The sequence below is a fragment of the Tetrao urogallus genome, assembly GCF_951394365.1.
Source record: "Tetrao urogallus genome assembly, chromosome: 20".
NCBI lineage: Eukaryota > Metazoa > Chordata > Aves > Galliformes > Phasianidae > Tetrao > Tetrao urogallus.
The window spans coordinates 5,524,191-5,548,576 of record NC_136833.1 but is presented as its reverse complement, the minus strand read 5'-3'; the positions used below and the strand labels follow the sequence as shown (position 1 = coordinate 5,548,576).

General features: G+C 42.1%; 1 protein-coding gene across 1 annotated transcript; it reads left to right on the top strand.

The window, feature by feature from the left end:
- Positions 1-22,200, top strand: PITPNA (phosphatidylinositol transfer protein alpha; the record flags this gene model as incomplete). The annotated part of the gene is made up of 10 exons (XM_079545153.1): positions 1-20; positions 5,222-5,252; positions 11,258-11,403; positions 11,966-12,065; positions 16,840-16,914; positions 17,249-17,332; positions 18,714-18,791; positions 19,760-19,870; positions 21,310-21,432; positions 22,153-22,200. The coding sequence occupies 10 exons, from the start codon at positions 1-3 to the stop codon at positions 22,198-22,200; spliced, it is 816 nt and encodes a 271-aa protein (XP_079401279.1).
- Positions 22,201-24,386: the final 2,186 nt, after the last annotated feature.

Below are 24,386 nucleotides of genomic sequence, written 5' to 3'. Positions count from 1 at the left end.
ATGGTGCTCATCAAGGAATAGTGAGTGTTGCGGGCGGCCCTTTTCCCCCGACTCTTTCTCTTTTCGCCCCCTCGCTTGTCCTCCCCTCACCCCCCCCCCCCCTCTTCCCCGGGCCCGGCGCTGTGAGGAGGTGCGGGGGCGGCCCGGCCCCGCACTGCGGGTTGAGGTGTGGGTGGGGGGGGCGCCGTGTGAGGAGGGGGGAGCTGTGTGAGGGCCGCGGCGCCGCCGGGGGTGGCGGGAATGGAGGAAAGGAGGAATGAAGGAATGAAGGTCACGGCGGGCTGAGGGGTGCCCTCCGCTCGGGTATCGCTGCGGCTTTGCCTTGAGGGGTGCGGTGACCCACTCCCCCTCCCGGGAGCACAACCGGCGGTGCTGGTGTCCCCGCGGCCTTTGGAGCCGTCTGTCACCGCTGGGTACGGCGTTTCGATGGGATGCTGCGATTCCTCTACCCCCTTCCCCCCTCCCCGTTGTTTTTTATCCCATTCCTCTCCTTTAGCAGCTAGCTGGCAACTCCAGCTGAGGCAACTCCAGCTGAGACCCAGCGTCTCATCGGGATATTTGGTGTGCAGCCCTCACCTTGCTGTTCCCCGAGGCTGCTGCAGTTTTCTGCCTGGCGGTGGAAAAAGGAGAGGTAGAAGACAGCCTGGTGGATCCCTCCCAGCGGTGTGTGGCAATTAGTCACACTGCTGCTTCCAAAGTCTTTTGTTCAGTGCCTTTATGCATGCCGACACTGTGCGCTCCTTTGGACCGACGCACTTTGGCTGGGTGTCTGCAGGCTGTGCCTGCTGCTGCACATCTTCCATCCCTTCCCCCCACAGAATCACAGAATGGCCAGGGTTGGAAGTGAACTCAAGGATCATGAATCTCCAACCCCCCCTGCCACAGGCAGGGCCACCAACCTCCACATTTAATACCAGACTGAGCTGCCCAGGGCCCCATCCAATCTGGCCTTGAACAGTTCCAGGGATGGGGCATGCACAGCCTCTCTGGGCAGCTGTTCCAGCACCTCACTACTCTCTCTGTGAAGAACTTCATCCAACCTAAATCTTTCCTTCCTCAGCTTAAAACCATTTCCCCTTGTCCACCCTTCCCCCTCCACCCTTTTCCTTATGGAAGGTAGCTGTGACCCTAATGATAAAATGTGCTTTCAGTCCTCTTAGACATATTTACCTAGGCGACGGTGTCTTCCTTAGAGCAGCTTTGCCAGATCGTGGACCTGGTCTGGATCTAAATGTTAGAACTCTATTGAACGTTGTACTGATCCTTATAGTTGTCTTAAAGCTTGACTAACTTTTTTCTTTTTCTTTTTTTTTTTTTTTTTTTGCTAATGTTTAAACCCTTGCTATTTTTATCCAACAATGAGGGTGTAGAATTCAAGGACTGGTCTGTGTAACACTGAGGCAGTGTTACCTTCTGTAGTGCAAGCAGACAGAAGCACAGCTGAGCACTCAGTTTCAGATGCGTGAGAAGTAATGTCTTCTCTAACATCTTTTTTGTGAATGTTTTCCTATAAATTTAGTTGGTAAAGGCAGTTTGCCTTTAAGAGTACCTGTCTGGTTTATTTCTGTTCAAGTCCATATATCTGTTTTCATGCTTCTGCTTAGAGTTTCAATTTCTTGTCCTGTACTGCGGTAAAGCTCACTTGCCAGTGAGCTGTGCTGCCTACAGGGCATCTGGTAAAGATGGAACATATGTACTTAAAATGTTCAGACTTCTGAGTGTATGAGAAGTTAATTTTGGTGAGGATGACTTCCAAAAGTCATTTTACTTGGAATTATCATTTACACCACCAGATCAAAATACCTGCTGGTCTTTTATTCTGCTTCTTCCAGAGATCAAGTGTGGAGAGTAAACATTATGACTGAAGGTTAAAAGACAGGAATTACTAAATGTGTTCATTCTTACAGGCTTCCATTTCTTTTTTTTTCTTTTTTTCTTTTTCAGTAGGGTCACCAAATCTTCTGTATTGTACTCTTCTTTTTCTCCCTTCCGTTCTTTGTGTCTCTAAGATGTACGTGGCTCTAAGGACACTCAAGGTTGAACTATGCTTAACCATACGTGCATGTATTCCTCACTGTTTGGGATGCCCAACTAGCTCCAACAGTTCTCTGTTCTGAGTTGTCACTGTTGGTGCTGGTATTTGTTAGTTTTCCTTGACGTTGCGTGTAAAAAGTTGCCCATTTTGCATGCTATCAGAGGTGGCTTTAGACTGTTATCTTATGTTCTGGGTGAGAGTTACTCAAGGCATATGGAAACTATTGTGTTGGCATGACCTGGATACTGAAAGCCATTCCCTATTGCTGGTACATACAGGTACCTCACGGCCTACCCAGCATAAGTCATAAAAATAAAAGTGAGCTGCAGCTGTGTGTCACCCGAGCCGATGATTCCTCCAACTCTGTGACCCCTCCCTGCTAAATCAAAAGGGTGTTACTGTGTGTTCCGGAGGTATTTGAGGAGACACTGTGGATAAGAACAGTATGATAAAAAGTGGTGTCACGTCTTTTATTGTCAGTCTGCATCATCTGTCTTTTCTGTGCAGCTTCTTTTACTGATGGTTGTGCAGTGGTAGATCTAAAGTTTTCATTTGATGCCCTAATAGTCTTTTGGGCTTATCTTTCGTTCATACCTAGCCGTGTTCCAGATAAGCTTTATGGTTGTTTGTCTGCTTGCTTGCAAGGTTCATAAGTGGTGGCTGAGGTCCTGCCTGCTTGCATGCTCTCTCTGTTTGGATTTAAACTGCATCAAAGACCTTGAGGAGAATCTGAGCGTGGAGACTTGCTTCCCTTTCCTGCGAAGTGACGATAACAACACTGACCTTCTCTGCAGCAGAACTTCCCTTTGCTGTCAGTCGAGGCATATTTTAATTTAGGAGGCATGTTCAGTGTTCTTCATTTTCCTGCCCTTGGTGTGGCAGGCAACCGCGCCGTAATCATTTCTCATCATTTGATCCATCTCTGCCCCAAACTTTTAGGATTCTTTGTTCCTTCTGCTGCTCCTGGGAGGCTCTTTCTCTGGATCCTATGGAGTAGTTCTTCCTCCTCCTCCTTTATCACTTGATGACCTACAAATGTTGGTCATCCCTTGCATTCTTTGTTTGCTAGGCAAAACAAACTGCAAACTATTTAACTTTTTCGTGTTTCTGTTTCTCCATTGGTGAACATCAAACTATAAGATAATATTCAGATCTGGTGCTTTTTGATTTCTTACATAAAATTTCATTAGCTTACATCAATCTTTTTATGCCAGATCTTCAAAAGGCATTATTTGAAATCCATTCCAACATCACTTTTCCTTCCTCACTCCTTGCTTTTTCACCTTTGCTTATCCTATCCCTCCTCTTTCAATCCTCCAATTAACCGGTGCCACGTTTGGTGGCACATTGTACCTGTGGCAAGCCATTTTCCCATTTTAAACTTCTCCCCTATGTCAGGAACGTCGTACTGAATTGGACCAAAGGTCCTGTTCCATCTTGCCTCCTAGCTGATATTTTTAGGAGACAGCGTACAAATACTGAGAGGAGCAATCATTCTTCGGTGGCACATGAACTTCCATGAACTGTTCAAATCCTGTTTTACAATTGCTTACACTTCTTGTGTTTGGCAGGGAATCGCATAGCTTAATATGCATGATGTAACAAAGCACACTTGATTGGTTTAAAATCTGTTACCTAATGATTTTTGTTCTGACCTGGGTTCCTGCTGTAAGACGCAATCATTCCTTCTCCATTCGTTTTCCAGCACCATTTGTGGCTCTGTAACACAGCCTTATCTTAACCCTCTGGCTGTCCTTTCTCCTAAGATGAAGGGCCTCATACAACTGCTCTGTTGTCACACAGAAGCTTTTTCCCATCTCACATAATCTTTTTTTGTCCCCCTTCACTTGTTCTGTACCTTCTTCGAGGTGAGGTGAGCAGGACTATATGCAGGATTCAAGGTGCTGATGCATGAGAGATTACAGTGGCATAACTGTCATTTATGTTTGTGTACGTAGCGTGCTTCAATTTCTGATGTTTCATCTATTTTTTGAACACTACTGAACTGATAGTTTCAGATGCTTTCCCATAGCAGCACCAAGATAAATGTTGGTGATGGCTTATTTGGGGCTTGTTACCCCATGTGTTGGGGAAAATGAATGCCTGTAATGTATTATTCAGCTTCTATTGATGCTGAACTTCATCTGCAATTCTCAGTAGCTCTTCCTACAGTAGTGCGCAGCCAGCATAAAGAGTTGCTGTCATAAGAAATCTTGCAAAATCTCTAAACTTTTACCCCTCTTTCAGTTTCTTTTGTGGTATCTTGCTGCTAACATTCCTTTAGTCTAGGAGAAATGTTCCATTTTCACCAGTCATGTTAAAAAAAATAAAACGGTTATTAATATAATGGACTTTTATTCTAATCCCAATATATCCTAATGCATCCTAATTCAGAAGGAAATGAGATTTCTTCTACCCATGGTAACTGTGTCCATTTCATATCTGAGCCTTGTTCTGGTTCCCTGTTTCACCATCATCCTTACTGAAAGCAGAAGTTGAACTCAAATCTAATTTCAGAGGAAAAATAAGAACTTTTTAAATGCCTTAAAGTTCATGCATCTGTCAGCTTTGAGTTTGGATTTATTCTTGTATTTTCAAGAAATCACAGTGGTCTACGGAGCAAAACCAGCCAGAACCCAGTCAGTTGATTCAAAGAGGCGTTCAGGAAACCGCAGTGACTCACATGTAGAAATGGCGGCGCCTTCCTTTGCGGTCAGCTCTGAGAAAGCCTCCCAGCACTTCTCTGTGTGGTGTTCCTTCCTATGGCACAGGACATATAAACAAATCCTCCACGACTTGTAACTAAGACAAATCTGTACAAAACTCTCGAAGCACTTAGCAGTGCTCTTCAGCAACTTGAAGAGAATTAAGACGTGACTACTGAAAGGATGTCGTGAGAAGGAGCGTGCAACTGTTTTGATTGTGCGTGGACTTGCAGGGTGGTAGAATATTATTACTAGCTGTAGCATAGGATTGCAGTTATGCCAAACCACGTCAGTGATTTTCTCTGAGGTTGTTACATAAACAGCCTTGAAAGTAGGGGTTATGTGCTAGGGGTGCTGGTGCTAGGTGGACACTGGGGTTATGTGGGGAGATGAGAGCTGTGTGGTTGTTGCTGTGAGAAATGCGCCCTCTAAATTTTGCAGCTGTATTTGTTAACTTTCTTGTTTCTGTGTTCTCTTTCAGCCGTGTTATCCTGCCTGTGTCTGTGGAGGAGGTGAGTCCTTTTCTTGTTGCTTCCTTTCTCTAGGGCTGTAAATAAACTTGTGATCAAAGCAGTTTGCACAAAAGCTGGAAAACGCACGAAACAGATACACCAACTTCAGGACTTCTGTATGATTTTAACTCGCTATGTTTCGATCAAATAATTTCATTTCTTAAGACTGAGGTATGAAGTACGTCCAGATATGATGATAAATCTCAACTTGTCAGACTGTTCTGAAGTGGTTTCCTTTTAATTGATGCAATTGTTCTTTTTCTTTAACATGAAGAGAAAGCTTTAATACAAATTTAAATTACACCTTGGTCTGTGTTTTCCTAGAACTCTCTTGTTGCTTTGTGAATTGAAATCAATTCTTCTGTTCTGTGAGGGTGGTATAGCAAAAGAAAGATTGTATCTCTACGTCATAGCACTTTTAAAAACTCTTCTCTAGATCTTGCAGAAAGAAAGCTTTCTTGTTCTTTATGTAAAGTTCTAATTGAAAGGAGAAATGTCATTTATAATGCAGGCACTGATTTTGATTGCCAAGCTAGCCAAGGAATAGCTGTGCAGAATCTGTAGCTGATTCTCTGCTCTTTTCTCAGGGAGTTGCAGCTTCCCTTTCCTCTTCTATGTTGAACACTGCTCTTGCAGGATATCTGTCTGTAGAAAGGTTGTTGTTGTTTTGGTTTGGTTTGTTGGGTTTTTTTTTGCAAGTTCTGATGAAGGCCTTGCTCTAACTGTTAGGAGGAGCTGCAGTAACAGGACTCTTGTTTGTCTTTTCCCTGGATATGGTACAGAAGTGGTAAGCTGGATCATGGCAGCACTGTTTTAAGCATACTCCTTTGTCAGTTCCATACTGTTTTGACAGAGCACACTTCAGATCTTGGTGCAGTTTCAGCAACCGTGAGACTGCTTGGTAAAAAGGAAACATCTAAGCTGAGTTTCGTATTCCTGTGGCTCAGGAAGGCGTCTCATGCTGATGGCAATCTAGGCCTGTCACCAAAATGATTTTAGGTCTGCATATTATCTTGATGCAGGACTGGGACATACCAAATTTCTGTCTGTCGTGTACTCCATACCTATAGCTTATATGTTTTCTGCATGGTTCTGTTTCAAACAATTCTAACAGAAGCTTTACTGAAGTATTAGGTATGTATATTTAGATCTTCTGCTGTGCCTGAACGCTGCTTGTGTGAGGAAGTCCTTGCCAAAAGATGGGCTAACACAAACATCAGCAGGTAAACAAGGAATGCAAACTTGCAAGCGGCAGAGGAAGCGTTTAAGAAAGCAGTGTCTAAATGGTGAGATACTGCAGAGCTCGATAAATGGAAGTCCTTAGCAGGAGCTCTGCCTCATAGTGATATGCCTCTAGGTATCAAGCTGTGCAATGAGCAAGTTATAGCATCAGTATACAGATTGTTTCTTTGAGGGGGTTAGATTGGATGGAACCCAGCACAGGATCTTTCCGAGTTCTCTGATACTGGGATTAAACTTCATCCAGTTAAAGCGAGTCCCTCACTGTGCTCTTTTCCCTCCCTTGCTGGCTGTTCAGTGCCAGGCGTGTTTTCAGCCTTGTCTTCAGGCTGCTTCTGTGGAAACTGGGTTTACAGGCTGTATGTAACTGCGTTGCTCTCTTGCAGCCTCCTTCTCAGAGGATGCTCTGAGGTCATTCCTCTCCTCTGGATCCAAGGAGTTCCAGAGAGTTGAGTATAGTGAAAAGTCTGTAAAATGCAGTGCATATACTGTTAGAAGAGAAGAAATGAGAATTCTGGAGGGAACACCTCAGTATGCTGGGATGAGGACAATCCACCAATTTACTAAATGCTGTTTTTCCCCAAGCTCATATATTGTTACTGTGTTCCCTTTCCAAGATCTGGTGGTTCTCATGTGATCTGTAGGCTAGGTTTCAGGAAGCAGTTCCCTAAGCAGAAAGTTCTTACATTCACTAAGCTTTGCACATGCACTTGCATCATATGGTAGTTTTAAAGGCATGCTTAAGAAGGTTTATTTCCATATTAACTGAAGGAATGACTACTGCTTTGGGTCTGTGTATCTTCATCCTCCTTCCTGTGCAGAGAGATGCTGATACATCTGTGCATCACTTGGTCACTACTTTGTTGTCTGTACTACAAAACACATGTTCCAACTCTATTGCTTTCAAGAATTTCCTTGCTGGCAGAACTCTGAGCAGGGCTCTGGAGACTTGCCGTGGCTCTTTGCTGTGCAGCTCCTCATGGAGCATTTCTGTCTGTAGGAGATGTAATAGAAGGAATTTTTACTTGAGGGACTGAGAAGTTCACTCCTTCAGCATGCAGATTGTTGCTGGAAGTATGGTGCTCATACATAATGTAGAGGATGAGAACAGTTGTGTCTTTAAGGCATTGTAATAGGGCTGAGGCAGTCTTCTGTGTTGTTCCATAATATGTCAGGGATTTTCTGTTCAGTCCTTTCACCCCTAACAAATGGAGCTTAACTGATAGTAAGGAATTCAAGACAAAAACAGTGATCAGGAAGATAGTGGAGAGGTGTTAATAGATGTAGAGTTCAGTGGAAAATAGCTAGCTGTGCAACTGCTACGATGGGGAATAAAACAGTGCAAGAGAGTCCCTGGTGATGACTAAAACTTGAAGGCTGGGTGTAGGAGTTAGACCATAGCAAACTGTCTTGCTAGGAAACTCTGCCAGAATTTGGTCCTGCATAAGTGCAGGCTGCAAGCTGCTCTCCTGTGTTATTTCAGACATTCTTGTACTACGAGAAACAAAAAAAAGTTATATATCTTGTTGTATCTTAGGTCTTTACCTATACTCTTCTTTTCTCTGACCAGCATTGTGTTGCACAGTGCTGACTTTGAGAGCAAGATCTTGAGCTGCTGTGTGGGTGTCTCGCCAGCTGCCACTTGGAAATGCTGGTATGGATTAGAGCTGTGTGTACACATTCTGTGCTGCCTCTCTGTTCCTCTCACGTGGGAAAGAGCTTGCCAAACACAAAAGACTCTTATTTATTAATTGTTTTCAAAGCTGCTTTCAGGAAAATAACTGTTCTTGAAGATGGCTACATTGAGATCAAGCCTTCTGAATGAAATGTGGTGTGAAGAAGATATGCTGTCTGCTCTATAAGAGGTGCTGTGACACACATTGAGGGAGGTGACTTCCTGCAGGAGAGATGTTTCAGGGCCGAAATGATACGTCTGTCTGATGCTCCCTTCTTCATGGAGCCAGAATCCATTTTTCTGTTAATTTTCGCAAGCAGGTGTTCATTGGGACAGTTTTATCTGGGCCTTTTCCTCTTCTATCAATGCGATTAAAGGATCAGAAATAACAGTGAAGATTAAATGTTGAAGACGCCCAACCGAAGGGCTTATCCTCTTAGAGCCTGAACTTTGACCCATGTATTTAAGAGGGAGAAGGAATGAATGAGAAACTGTTACTAAGAGGAATTAGTTTGTGCCTCAGGAGACCTGTCCCGAGACTTGCTGCAAAGCAGTCTGCCCCTCTAGTGCTGTAGTTGCCAAACTCATGTTCTCCTCTCCATGAGTGTACGTGTGGCTTTTACCCTACTAAGTCAGCTTACTTCTAAGATTTCACAACTCTCATGTTTTGCTCTTCTGGAGGAAGGTGGATGTTCTGTTCTCTGTGGGTCATCTGCAGGGAGTCATCAGTGTAGTGCCTGAAATGTCAGAAGGCAGAGAGTTACCCTGCAATCCAAAATCCAGACTGAAACCCAATCTGCTGGTGTCAGTGCAAGAACCACCCAGCCAAGTGAGGGGTGCTTGCACAACTTGGGCCTGCTCCTTCTGGAGAGATGAGCTGTAGCTCTGAGCTAGGAGGAGGTGCTCTGTAGATTGCTTTTCCTATAGACTACTTTTGTTGGATGAACGCTTTTTTCTTTTTTTCTTTCTCTTGATAGGCTGACTACCTGTTAAATTTCCTAACATGCTTCTGTGGTGAGTCTGAGTCTGCATAGAGCCCTTGTTTAAGTCCCTCTGATGTGATTTTTGCGCTGCTCCAGATTAGCTGAGGCCAGGATATCTAACGTACCTTTGGCATATCTCTACTCTCCCAATACGAATAAGCATTGTCTTGGAAATACAGCCTTTGTTAGCACTAGTTGGTACAAAAGCTGCAGAACTTGGCTTCTGTTTTTATTTGAGGTGCTCTGACAATGAAACTTAGCCACTGGAGGTGTCTTCCTTCTTCCTGAAGGTGTGTCAGCCCAGTGATGCATTTCTGGGTTGTCAGCTCTGAGTAGTACTCCGCTTTTCCAGCTTGAGTTCCCTTGCATAGTGTTAAGTGCCATTCCTGATCCTTTGTGCACAGCCTTGTTGTAGGGAGATGGGAGAAGGCCTAGGCAGCGTTCCACTGCTTTGTGGTAAAGTTTTCAGACGATTTTTTTCTTTTTGTCCCTGCACTTCTGATGTCTGTCTCTGTGGTTTACCCTTTCACACAGCCTCCCTGTGCTGCCGTTGGCAACACTTGGTTTGATCGCTTTTGCGTTCTGAAAACTGCTTTTGTTTCAGGCACTTCCCTTTGACCTTTTGTTTTAACTTCATTCTTAAGCCTTGTCTGCTCACCTGACTTGTCTTCAAAAAGCTCTGCATGAATTTTCTTCTTTTCAGCACATTTTTTTTGAGCTCTGCATCCTCTTTAGCTAGAGGCAAGAGCGCATTGGTCTTCACATCTTCTGCGGATGGGAGAATGTTCTCTCTTCTACATGTTCTTGATTTTCTTCTGCTCTTCCCTCTGAAACATGTGGATGCTTCTTCTGAAAGAGATTGTACAGCAGGAAGTAGTGTGAGTAATTTCTGAGAATTAATACAGCCAAAAGAATGTCTGTAAGTGACTAAAAAATGATCTGAAAGGTAAGAATTTTACTGTGTGTTGAAATGGTGTTCTTTCCCTGTTAGTGGCTTAATGCTCCTGACTAATGGGAAGTGTGACATAGAGGGGAAACCAAACCAAACCCCCACGCTAAACAAAATTAGTAGGAAAAATAGGAGGGGTACAGTGAGAGCAGGGGTCACATGGGTCACTACTTGATTCAGCTATTTCATTAAATGAAGTTTTCAGAATGAGTTTGCTAATTAATATAAGAGATCCTTTGGATTTGGATCAAGACAACTGAGAAGAAAGAAGATGCATTATTATGGAAGCCCTGTCAAAACTGAGTTTGAACTAGACTCAAAGAGAAACGGGTATTCAGTGAAGACAAATGACCTGATGTGATTGGGGTCAATTTTGACAAGAGAGCTCTGAGTATATTAGTACATCATGAGGGCTAAGAAGAGTAATTTCACCATATTCAGCCTTAAAAAGTAGTAGCACGTTACTGGAAACCTTTCTGGTGCAGAGCACCTCTTGATTTCAAGCTGCTAACTTAGTTGTTCTGAATTGCACTTGCAGGATCCTCATCTTTAGCTCTTCTGGGCTCTGAAACTTTGCACATCTAACATTTGTATCTTAGAGGACATAAATTAGATCCTACAAGTGCCTCGTGTCTTCTGTCTTCAGTTCTTTCCTACCTTCCCTCCTACACTCCGTTTTGTTAAAAAAAAAAAAAAAAAAAAAAAAAAAAAAAAGGAATTCTTTGGGATAAATTAATGTGTTTATTACTTTAGGACTGTCAGTGTATTATTCTCTTTTTGACTTGACTTGAACAACTGGGACACCTGTGTGCCAAAGCGTGAAGAAGAAAAATAAATGATACCTCCTACATTTTCTTTCAATGTTGTCCTGATGCTCCTTTCATCCATGTTACATTTTCCTAAATCTGTGTTGGTTCTGAGTTTGAGATTTAAGGGTTAAAGGTAGCTCTCTTATCTGCAGTGCTTTTCTCCTTGCTACCACTCAGGTTTTTTATATCAACATGAAATGAAGTGAGATGCTTATGTGGGCACACAGCTGGATGTCCTTTTCCCTGCCTTCTCCCAAGAAAATAAGTTAATCCGTGACTTCTTCTAGCAAGATTATTATAACTTCTGCTGTATTATAGCAACCACAATAACGTGTCTTTAACTTCTTTAGTACCAAGTGGGACAGCTGTATTCTGTGGCAGAAGCCAGTAAAAATGAAACTGGTGGAGGTGAAGGAGTAGAGGTCCTGGTGAATGAACCCTACGAGAGAGATGGAGAGCGTGGGCAGTACACACACAAGATCTACCACTTACAGAGGTATGTGAAGCATTCCCAGAGGCAAGCAGGATTAAAAGGCAAAAGCAAGTGGAGGAAGATGGGATGGGATTGCAGCAACTGTATAAACTATGGATTTTATAAGGGCTGAAGGGCATGGAAGTAAGGTAGAGCATAACAACAGCTGGCACACAGTACAGAGAGCATTGCTGGAACACCCACCTGCTGCTGTAGGCAGTTGTGGCTGTTGTTCCCAAGAAAATCTGTCTGTTTCTTAAAGCAAATGGAATTCTGGTACCCAGTATTTTGATGCCAATTTGACAAAAGATCAAATGCCTCCTAGATATCAACCTGTGTTCAGCCTGTATATTTTCTTTTTTGTTTCTTCATTTCTTATGTAAATAGGGTTTAAATTAACCTCGCCATCAGATCTCTGGAAATCCCAGCTCTGGGGCTGAGGAGAACCCCACCAGTTCTAGCAGCGCATGAGTCTCTAGGATCTGTATTTCTGGTGATGTTAAGCACATCTTGCAGTGTCTGGGCCACAGCTCTTGCTGCATGCAGTTCTCATTAAAGCTTTCCTTCCTGTTTCCAAATTTTGCAGCAAAGTGCCAACATTTGTGAGAATGCTGGCCCCTGAAGGAGCTCTGAATATACATGAAAAAGCTTGGAATGCCTATCCCTACTGCAGAACTGGTGAGTGTGTGGGGAAGGGCTGTGGATTACTGGCTTTTGGGTCTTTTTTTGGTTGCTTGGTTTTAGGTGGGTAGGAAGGAAGAGGGAAGGAGGCAGTCAGTAGGGGAAAGTGTTTCAGATTTTAGATTTCTATATTTTACATCCCTTCTGTGGTCAGGAAAAGCAAAATACAGGGCTGCAGAGTTGAAAGAAAGCTCCATGTCTGCTGTGCTGCTGCTGAATGACAGTGTGTATACATTTCAGTACTGGAAAAGAGCAGACCAAGAAAGGGGTGTTATTCCTACCAAAGAAACAGCTGTGCAACACTACTGAAATGGGTGTGTGAGGAGTTCTTCTGTACTCAGACACAGCGTAGCCTGGTGGAAAGTAAATGGAGAGAAAAAAAAAGAGGCGAGGGTGAAACAGAGAAGAATTTTGTCTTTTCAGTGCGGTTTGGTGTCACCTTGTTGATATTTTCTTAACTGTGGGATCTAAGATTAGTGAAGGATGAACAGATAATGCTACAGTTGTTTAAGGGTGGGACCTTGACACTTATCCAAAGATCATCCAGCAAGTGTACATTGTAACTCTGGGTTGAGGCTCCTGGGGCTGTGCAAAGTGCTGGGATGTTTTATTTACTCACTGAAGTTGTCAGCTGCAATCTTTGACCACTGATGTTTTTCAGACTGTTGCTGCTGTGGGACTTGCAACTTTAACTTTGTCTCCAAACTTACGATTGTATCTTTGAAGGATGCATTTCTGCTATTTGGCAGAGATGCGATTGCAATGGGAACTGTAAACTTAAAAATTCCAGCTGTTCTTGAAACTCGGTATAGAAACATACATTCCTTTTCAGCAGCTTAAAAGAATTTGAAATGAACTGTTTTAAAAGAAAGAAAAAGCTTTGTGGTGGGGGAGGTTAGTATTACTTCAGTGCAGGAATTTACCTACAGCAGCGGTAGTGGAATGAACGTTTCAAAATCAAGTTCAGTTACTGCCATCAGCTGCAGAATGAGGTTTTAATGTGTCTCCTTGTTCATTATGCTGAAGCACATTTATTTGCAACTCAGCTTTTTCACTTTTACGGGGTTTCCTTTCTGCATATTACTTAAATTAGCTACTAGGTCCCTACTTTATTTCCAAGCCAGCTACATTGAACTGCTTTAAACTTAAACAGTTCTTTCAAATTCTTTAAACCATAAAAGTAGATCTAAGTTGACCTCAATAGACTTTTTGTTAGACGTAATAGCTATCTATACTCCCCTCCTCCTTTTCTTCTCCACCTGTTTCTGATACAAAGGTGTGGAGTTATCATGCTTTCTTACTCCTAGCTGCTTCTCCTGCAATTCCACACTGCTGAAATTCCACGTAAGTGGAAGAAATGCGATACCAAAGTCACATTCAAGACTTCCTATCACAGTCAACAGGATTTTAGGTTTTGGTATGCTAGAAATAACAGTGTAACAAGTGAATAAATAAATAAGAAAACCTTAACTGTAATAAACACCCATAACTGTAATAAACACCCATACAATATGAAATAGAAAGCGTATTGATGTGAGGGTTGGAGCAGAAGGCAGTTTTTTATGCGGAGGCTGAAAAATCTGTTTAGAGTATTTGCCAGCATGACATGAATCAAGAAAAGCTCAGAAATACTGCAGAAACCTTCACTTGCTGGCACTGGGCAGGAGGAAGAAACCACCGTGTGTGGTGTGGGCTGCCTTCAGCACTGTCGTTGTACAGCCAGGTATTTGTGCTGTAGGCCAGTGGTGATGGCCTCTGAATCTTTGTGCACACAGAGCGCTGTGCTGGCTTCCAACAGCTAGTGTGGCTTTCAGTCCTCTCAGTGGAATTTGAAGCTTAAGAGCCAGGGCTGCATGAAGAGCTAAACCTGGTTTGGCAGTGTAGGACTCAGTGGTACTTGTGCACGTGTCCTCCTGCACCAAGGTAATATCAGCGTGCTGTGCTCTGCTGGCTTGCACACGAGCCATTGCATGCAGCCCTTGAAGTTTGAATAAAACAGCACTTTTTATTAACAGTTCATCACAATGTTATTTTTCAGTCAAGTTGGCCATCCCTACATTTTGTGCTATATCCTCAGAAAAGCTGTTACTACTTTAATATACGTATTATGTAATGTTATATATATATATATATAATATAATGTCAAAGAAGTGCTGCAGATTGAGGAAATCGAAATGCCTCTCGTGACTTTCTGCAGTTCTCCATGCTGTTTGCACTGTAGTGAGCTGTTTTCAAGTGCTCTGAATGGAGGCCTTGCTTTGGTCCTTTGAGCAAATGTAACATGAGATTTTGCTGTATACATTTACTAAGTAAAAATGAAGTGAGGAATGCCTGATAGTTATAACTGTGGGCTGCTGCCAAGGAGAATAGATTTGTTTTGGGTTCTTTCCTGCAGTCTGACTTAGATATTGGTGTCATTTAAATAATACCTAATAAATAATTAATTATCACAAATATAAATAATAAATAATTTTAATAATACCTTAAATAAAAGCAATTTCTAAATTGTTTTTAGAAAAGCAATTTGTTGTGTTCCACTCTTTTGGGTGTCAGCATGAGTTTTCTATGGTCAAATGTCAAGAAACCCAACAGATACAAGTAAAGCTGGGATGTGTAGGCACTATTGCTGTGACACCTCAGGCTCTAATTCATAGCAGTTCGAGCATCTAAGTTCTAATGGCTGTTTCTGAGGAGATTCATTTGTTCACCATACAAATGAGAAATCTTCCCTGTAGAAGAGAAATAAGGAAGGCAAGCAAATCTGTTCTGAAGCAGCTGCTAATTATGTTGTATAGCTGTGGAAGAGCAGGTTGTCATGGGAAGGTGGGAAGGCTCTGGCTTATTTTTGCTGGTTTTATTCAGTGTTTCATGTGGACTAGCAGGAGAGAGGGAAGTGTTCTTTAAGATGAAATTCAGCCATTTAAAAATTAGCCCCAGCTCTGCTTGCTTATCCTCTCTCACCACCCCAACACATCAACCCAATTAATCAGCCTTCTGTAAAAAAATAAAACAAAAAACAGCTTCAAAGGGCTGAGGTTTTAAAGCAGCCCAAGGCCCCAGCACAGGCAACGAGGAGAGTTGGATGTGTGTGATAGGTGATAAGATACTGTCTGCAGTATGTTGGGTTGGAAAGCCGTAAATTCAAACAATGTATTTGCAACAAAATTACTCCTTAGTGAAGTCTTCATGTCAAACTTCAGAACAAACCACCAAAGTTCAGCGCCAGCTTCAAACGTTCTTAGAGTTGAGTTGTTAACGTACTCTGGTGGCTCAGGTAGGACAGATGCTGACTGTCACAGGATCTTTAATTGCTATTCTGTGTTGAATAATTGAGCCTTACTATCCAGGGAGCTCAGTTACCACGAGCAGTAGAGATGCAGAGGGTCTGGTTACTGCATGCAGGAGTGATGAGGTCTGCACTGGCCTGAAATCCAGCGTGTGTTCGCTTCAGAACTGCAAGAGCTTTCTTATCTGCAAGCTGAGAAAGGATTGGTAAAATGCCGTCAGCTGAACAAACTTATTCCATCCAGCTGGCTCATCCAGCTGGCTGTACTCCAGAGAGCAGAAGTGGCAGTACATAATTAATTGCTGCTCCTCTGGCTGTCTCCAAGTCTGAGAATTTCCAGAGGAGAAGGGGGTGAAGTTGACTATTTTGTTTATTTATTTGTTTGTACTTCTAGGGTTGTTTTTTCACTTCCGTAGTGTCTGCTGCTCAAGCTGAAGATGGGAAGCTGAAGTGTCCCTGTTTTGCTGATAGTGGGAGGAGGGTGATGGTTGTTGCATGGTGTTTTTTTCACTAAAGTACTGTATCTCTTTCTTTTCATGTGTTGATTTCTTGGACCAGTTATTACAGTAAGTATTGTTTTTATTGATGATCTGTGGAAGCATGTGTAGTAGCATCTGAAATGAAGCGTACTGGGTAGAAGAAGCTCTTTAGCTTGAGCTAAAGGCATTTTAGCTTTTGTTATACAATCATGTAGGTTAGACCCCCCCCTTCTCAACTGTGGCACATCCACAAATTCTTTGTAACAGTGGACAGAGATCCTTCTTTACTGCAACGAATCTTAACTTTACACATGGGAATTTACCATTGCCCAAATGAACTGTTTAAAAAAGAAGAGCTAGCTCGTGCCATTATGTCCAAGTAATCTGTCTTCTGAATTTGATATTTCCTTTTTAAGTGCTGAGTGTTTCAGAGGCTTCTTTTTATTTCTATCCCTTGAGGGAGGATAGAGTTACTTTTGGAAGTCCTGTTCTGCTCACAGCAATAATGAGAAATGGAAAGTGTTTTTGCTTACTTGGGAAAACTGTGCTTCTTGTCCCTTCCTTTCACAGAGTGAAAAGCTCTCAACACATCAGTTTAATACTGAAGAATTGCATCCAAATATATACTCAATGCTAGAGCAGTACTGCATTTGAAAAGGCAGTTTCTGCCTAGTTCATGGTACCCCTTCTAAATTGTATTTAGAGTAGTAGAAATTCCCCTTTCAATAAAAGCTTTTAACACACAGAGGGAAAACTCAAAATATTTCACTAAAACGATGGAAGTTTAGCTTTTTTTTTTGGTTGAACAACTTGAGGTTTATTTAATCTTACGTTATTTGTTGATCAAATGGCTTTTCTAAAAACAAGATGCGTTTACAGCTAAAACCTGATGTTCCCTATGTCAAACTCCAGCCAAGTTTTAACATGTTGAGTTGGCTTTCCTGCTGCTTACGTAGCTAATAAGAAGACCAGTTATATATGCAAAGATGATAAGAAGCTTTCTTTTGATGACAGAATGAATATATGAAGGATGACTTCCTGATCAAAATTGAAACCTGGCATAAATCAGATCTTGGAACGCAAGAAAATGTGAGTACTTGTATCATGTCTTTTATTCATGTCTAATATCACACTGCTGCTTTCCTTGGTAGATTAGAGGCTTGCTGCATGGAACTATTGGCAGTGCTCCTGGGTTGGAAGTGCATGTAGCACTAGCAAAGCAGGGACTTCTGCTTATATGCTGGGTTGTCCCCAGACCCTTGTTCTGTGTGAACACCTCTGCTTGCTTACAAGATACTGAACGTTCACTGTGTGTATATGAAGGAGGAGCAGTCGATGTCTGCCTCTCCATGTGGTTTTTATTGCCTCAGAATGGGAATGTTGTCCCTGAATCAATGACATCACTCTCGTGCTTTCGCTGTAGGTTCATACACTGGAGCCAGATGTATGGAAGAATGTAGAAGCTATTTACATAGATATTGCTGATCGATCTCAAGTACTTCCCAAGGTATGGTAGGTGGGTAAGAGCTCCCTGGTGTGGGAGGCCTTGTGCTAAAAGAGGGATAATGTATGAACGGTGTTCCTGGGGGTGGTTGCAGGTTACAGAACAAATAAGGATAAAAGAAAGAGGAAGGCATTCCTTAAGCATGTTAAAGCAATCTAGAAGAGGAGTTGTTTTGAAAGCATTGTCCAGATTGTCTGTAAAATCTGTTGCTTGGCCTTGTAGTACATGTAACAGTGTATTATGTGCAGCTTTACAGCTCTGCAGCTGATTACAGTGCTGAACAAGAAAAAACAGCGCTGCCTTTTCTATGCAGCATCTTGTTTAAACCATCTCTTTTTTGAAACTGACCTATGGCTTCACACTGGTGTCTTGAAATTATATAGCTCATTCTTCATTCAGAGAATCACTATGGATACTATAATAAGCTAAGGGATGTTTCTGTATTCTACTGGAGGAAAACAGTCAAAAAAAACCCGAACAACAAGCATGTGTAAAGATGGAATGCTATTTGAGGTTTCCCTAATTAGTATTTCTGAATACAGTTCAAATGTGGCTAATTTACCTGCTCACAAAGTTGCCTCCGGGTGTTAAAGCAAATCCAGTATTTTCAGTTTTTCTTTCCAGTAGAAATGAATTGGTAGCACACAAGTAGCATCTGATTTCCAGTAGGTTAGGCTGTTATTAAGGTATATCTGCAAATACCAACTGCTCTGAATTCAGTGCTGTGAGAGCAAATGAGTTTACATGAAGCTGAAGACTCTTGTAGAGGATGCTTCTGGTTTGTCACTTCTCGCACTGAACAGATGAGGCTTTGAGTTTGTTTTCATTTCAGTTGGAATGGAGGTAGGAATCGGATAGATGCCTCAGCCTTCATCCACTGTGGATGAAGGGAATGCTGCAGAACATTTGCTCTGCAATAGAAGGTGTAACTAATGCCCCCTTCTTTTTGGTAGTGGTTGTGACATTAACTGTGCTTGTTACCTAGTGTGCAACACAGGGTCGTCAAACTCATGGTGCTGTGAAAAATACTAGATACCACAGCTCTGGAGTGCATAGCTATATCTTGCAGCAGTTGTATTTAGCTTCCAAAGAAAAGCAATTACAGGAAACCTGTCCTGTGAGCTTGCTTATCTTCTGCTGGTGTTACTACGAAGGAGTTCTTCCAAAGGTCATTTTGGTTCAGTACCACTTCTTCACATACATCTAGGGCACTGCACAAGGGGAAGAATTGTGTTTTCTTGAATACTGCCTGACTTGATGTTAAAGTCTGAAAACAGAAGCTCTTGAGAAAGCAGCTAGAAGTTAATCTTTGCCCATCTGAAAAATACATCCCGTGGGACTGTGAGCAGGGTGATTTGTTTAATCTTGTGTGTCTGTCCAATAGGATTACAAGGCAGAGGAAGATCCAGCAAAATTTAAATCTGTCAAGACTGGACGTGGACCTCTGGGTCCCAACTGGAAGGTATGTTGTGCATGACTTCAGGAACCACAGCAGTTTGCTTGTACCTATACTGGGGTTTAGGGCCACAGATATGTTTGTAGTGTGTTTGATTTCACTTGCACAGAATGAAATGCTGACCTCAGCTGATAACCTGTTCTGAAGTTAAAGGAAATGGAAAAGTTTGGTACAAATAGAATAAATTCTAAGAAATTGCCAGAGCTGTCTGTCCTTCAGCACAAGAGTTCAGCCAGGAGAATTCAAGGATGAAGTAGCTGAGTTACGAGCAGCAATGTTCAACCTTTCTCTTCAATTCCTATAATCTGGAAACTCTATTTGGGCAAATGTGACACCAGTATTTAAAAGGGACTTTAGATGGAATCTGCGGAGCTGCAGGTGTGCAAGCCTAATCTCTAGTAATCTAATCTCTAATATGCACGCAGAACAGAAGTTGGGATTGATATGATCTGCTTGGGAAGAATGTATATAGCTTCTGTAACAGAAAGTAGGAAAGTCTGCCTTACCAACCCTGTGGAGTTTTTGTTGGTTTTTTTTATGTTTAAGGCTTCATGATTTTGTGGACGACCCAGCTGATGCAATCTGCACAGGTTCCCAAAAAGTTTTAGATAGGGACTTTGTCAGAAGACTTTTAAGGAAATGAAGTAGCCACATCATAATGGTGAAGATTTGTAGGTCACAAATTTAATAGAGAAAAAAAAATAGTGGACAAAGGAGAGGAAGGAATGGTGTCTGTTCAAAATGGAGGGAAGAGAGGTAGAGGTACCTGTAGAGGTAGTAGGGTTTATTTTCATTGTGCTCCTGGGTACGCTGCCAAAAGGATGAGCAAAGATGTGACAAAACTGCTTGTGAGAAGACAGTCAAGGTGTAAGGCTGCAAGATGATTGTGAGGAATTGTAGGTTGTGTCTGAAGGAGCTTCTTTCCTGGAAACATTTGACCTGAGTCCTGAATAACTGTCTTTGTATCTTTGCAGAAAGAGCTGGGGAAGCAGACAGACTGTCCATACATGTGTGCTTACAAATTGGTAACAGTCAAGTTCAAGTGGTGGGGTCTACAAAATAAGATTGAGAACTTTATTCAGAAGGTAAGTGAGCTTTGTGCTGAAGGGAGAAGTGGAAATTAGGTGTTTCATCTCCCATCTGCTTTAGCATCTCAGGTTGCTCTAATAGTGCAGTCTACCAGGAGATTCTAGCTTGAAACCTGCATTCACCTCAGCGATACGGTCAAGGCTTTGCTTGATATGCTGCAATCAGTTGGATTAAATTTGTAGCTAATCTTCAGGTAAGGTTAGTTGATAATTATCTGAATTGTTCATTGAACTGTTTTGCTCACGGGCAAGACTTTGTTGTGAAATGGTTACAGCTTCGGTTATCTGACCTTAATCAGCTGAGGTTTTTTCTGGCAGGTTATAGAGCTCTCAACATCTTTTTCCGTTACCATTCTGCTGCTTGAAGAATCTGTGTTCAAAAAATAAGCAGATGGTTGGAAGTTTCATTAACTTAAAATATGAATAATTAGTATCCTGAAAAGAGCTTTTTGTGTAGAAGAGTTCATAAGCCATGAACTGCAGCTGGAGTTCTAGACCTTGGAATTGGAGGGTGTGGTTATTCATACTCATTAAATGCCTGTGACTTCAGATCCTAGCGACTCCGTGGTAATTAATGTTGATAAACTGCAGTACTGCTTCTACAAAGGCAGGACTCCATGCTCACTAAAGGGGAATGATCACACTCCTGCAGGATTTCAAGTATCAGTGACAAAAGCCCTGAACAAAGCGTTCTTCAATCCATTACGAAGTAGTCGAGATGGTTTTGATCAGTTTATCAAATGTGAAACCACAATTGGTAAAGCTGAAGTGTCCTTCCCTAATGAGAGCTTTCCAAGAGCCATTATATGCCCTTGTCTAGCAGTGGTCCTGCCTAACGTCTCCTGTAAAATGCCAATCAATTGCCCTAACTTGGAGCAGCTTGTACACATCAGTTACTTCTGCTGAAAGGGTTTCAGCTGTGGAAAACAGTATTGTTTAGGAGGATCTGGATGGGGTTACTGCAAAACAGAAAAGCAAGGTAGCTGCATGCCTACTCTTTGTACTTGCTAACCTCTAGTTTTTAGCAAGTCAAGAATTACTTTTATTCTGTTTCCCTTTTTTGTGCTCCTTCAGGCCAACTATCTTGTTCTGAGTAAGCCAAGCCTAGAGTGCTTTATTCAGTCAAAACAATGCCATCAAATCAAAGGAAACTAGTAAAGCGTTCACTGATATTTTCAGGGCACTGTGTAGGCTGCTGCCTAGGCTTGAAAAAAAAAAGTGCATTTCTGTGAGGAATTCAAAGCTCTAAATATTCTGTTTAAAACGAATAAAACTGAGCTAGCACCAGTCTCCAGTTTTGGTGGCTATGTAGAAAGGTAGGTTAGGGAACTGGTTCTTCAGTGGATGCATCTCTGAAAGTTGAGATCTGGGTAGATCCACGTTAATTGCCCTATGGATAAGTTTGCTTGTGTGTTTCATTCCTCCTCCTCTTGCAGCAAGAAAAGCGTCTCTTCACAAACTTCCATCGGCAGCTCTTTTGCTGGCTTGATAAGTGGGTTGATCTGACTATGGAGGACATCCGTAGGATGGAGGACGAGACCAAGAGACAGCTGGATGAGGTCAGTGGAAAAGCAGGGCACGTGTGGGTTGTGTGAGGAACTGCTTCTATCCAGTATGGAGGAAAGACTGCGGCATTGTCATAGCACAGTGTGTATTGTCCTCCTGTTATTTAGGTCATGCTTCTTGTGGTTTGAATAATTGGCTATGACTCAGTTGTGCTGGCATCTCCTTCAAATCATTAGGGACTTCTCAACTTGTTGTTAAGCCAATAAACACAGTGACCCACAGGTAATGAGGGCATGAGTGTCAATGATTTATTTATCACGTTAATACTTTCTTTTAGCGCTTGCTTAAATCTGAGCAGACGTGTTTGTCCTGGTTTCCAAAAAGAAGTTCACTAAAAGCATTTTTAGCTCTAAGTATTCTAAGCAGGTAGTGGGGTGTATCACTGGTTCCTTACTATGAGAAACACAAATTTGATTTTAATGAGTCCGTTGGCCCCATGATTTGTGTCCCGTACTGCCCCATTGCCTTCCTTCACACACCTCAGGGTAATTTCACATTCATTCTTCCCTTTAGATGGTGGTTCCAGATCCCTAACAGACCTGCAACTTAAACTTAAATTGTTCCTGGATGTGCATCATCACAAAAACTGTTGTGTGATGCTGTGGTATTAATACTCTTACGTAAAGTAGGGACACTAAACCTTTTCAACACCAATAAATTTAGAGATCGCATCATGTGAGAATGAATACTTGAATATTTTTTTCCTCTTTCAGATGAGAGAAAAAGATCCAGTGAAAGGAATGACAGCTGCAGATGACTAACGTGACTTCTTCCTTGTGCACTGTAGGTATCAAGAGAGTTTGACAAAACTCTTGTTTTCTTTCAGAATTATTCTGAAGGAATGTTCTAAAGAAATATTTGGGTGAAAAGTGTAAGAAAAATGTTCTGGAACATTCTGTAAATTCTACTGATGTTCTTATTTCAGTAATGCACGTGTTTCTATGACTTGAAGCAGAAGTTGTGCCTGCAAATACTTGGAATGCACTTAGGAACTGCAAATCCCTTGTAATTGCATTTAGAATGGATGTGTCTGGCATTGCATCTTAATGATGTTTAGGAATGGACCAAGGCTTAGAGCAACCACTTGCACATCGCAGGGAAAGAAGAAGCAATGGTGGCTTTAATTTTTTTTTACTGGTTTTTCATATATTTCATTATGAGTATTCTAACCTGGGAGAGACAAGGCTGTTATACTGGAGAGCATACCTGAATTTGTATTTGCTGGCCAAATCACTAGTCAGTGTTGTAAGCATTGTGCTGGGTTATAACTCATAAGCAGTGCCATACTATGCTAGGGCACAGAACTGGTGACAGTGTCTCACATTTGCTTTCTGAAGGTTCGTTCTCCGTCTTCATGTGGAAAACCAGGCTTCCAAAGTAGCTCTAAAATGTTTTCCTGTTCTCTTTACTTCAGTTTGCAAGACAGTCATCAGGAAGGCCTGGGGAATCCACGCTCTTTGACTGACGGACCATCTCTGGATCAAGCCTTTCTATATCCAATCGGCAGGCGATTTTAAATCTCCCATAGCTAATTCTAGATGCCCTTTAATATTGTGAGCAAATAGACCGTCTGGTACCAAGCACTCCAATGTTAGCACGTATGTGAAGGAGGCAGCTCCTTGGAGACGTGTGACTTAGAGATCGCTGTATTTACGACTCCTCCCTCCTTTTTTTCATTGTGTTCAGACCAATTTCCACGTGGCCCTGTTTGATTTCCAAGTGACATTTTTAGCTAAAATAGTCTTGTGATGTGGTGACTTAGATTTCTTTTTTTTTTTTTTTTTTTTTTTTAATTATTATTTTTTTCCAACTGGGATAAACTGCCACCTTTGTTCTGCCCAGCCCTTCACCATACTTTGAATGTCTGTTCGGAGAGGGAAACTGTCAGCATTTTAGAGTGCAAAACTATTCCATAAAATGATAGACTCTAACCCTTGCTCCCAGGGTAGCAAATTTAACGGCATGTGATCTGAATACATAATCAGGAGTAGCCAGATATAGTTCTTGGTCTGCGATGAATATATCATGACATGTGGCTTCTGCACGGCATTACTTTGTTCTGTCTTAGCACACAAGAATTCAAGACTGATTAGAAGCCTGTGCTCAGCATCTCCATGCTAGGGCCTTCAGCAGGTGGCTGTTGAACTTCAGTGTAGTGGTACGTGGTCTCTCTGGCCCTGTAGCTACGTTGTCCTTCAGCTGTGTGTGTCAGTCTTACGGAATAATTACAAAAAGTTGCCTGACATGTGTTGCAACTTCCTGGTTTGTTCTTTACTTAAGACTTCTTGTAACTGAAAAAACTTTAATTATTTTGACTAATAATAGTGCGATTCTCCCTGGACAAATTGAAATGTAGCAAAAAGCTGATGTGCAAGCGAAGTTGCGGTATCTGAATGCGTTCAGGTGCCTGGGTCAGTGGTTCTGCTCAGCAATAATACTCTTCCCATTGCAAGACAGATTAAAACATCTCCCTTCATGCTGTAGAAAAGCAACTTAGGAGAGACCTGCAGTTGTTTTCCAAGTTATGTCAGTTGTTCTAAACTGCAAAGGATACTGCGAACTCATGTGAAGAGCTCTGGGTATTCAGTGAACTCAAATACTTACTGTAACTAACTGTATGTCGATATCAGCTTTAGACAATCAAATAAGCAGAACAGAATCAAAGAAATGCTGCTTTATTAAATACATATGAGAGAACATGAATTTCCTTGCTTATGTGTAAGGCCCAATATTTGGTTTTATTTATTCCCAAGAGTAGCTTTATCTTCCACTTCTGTACTTGGCAGCACTGACAGGGAATACAGAATGCCAAACAGACACAGGTGTACTGCCACTCTTGAGAAGTCTGTTTGGCACTCTGCAGTACATCCAGCTCCTTCAGCCCTTCGTGTCCCTGCAAGCAGGAGCTCCTGCAATAACCCAGGGCTGTGCTGAGCAGGGATGTGCC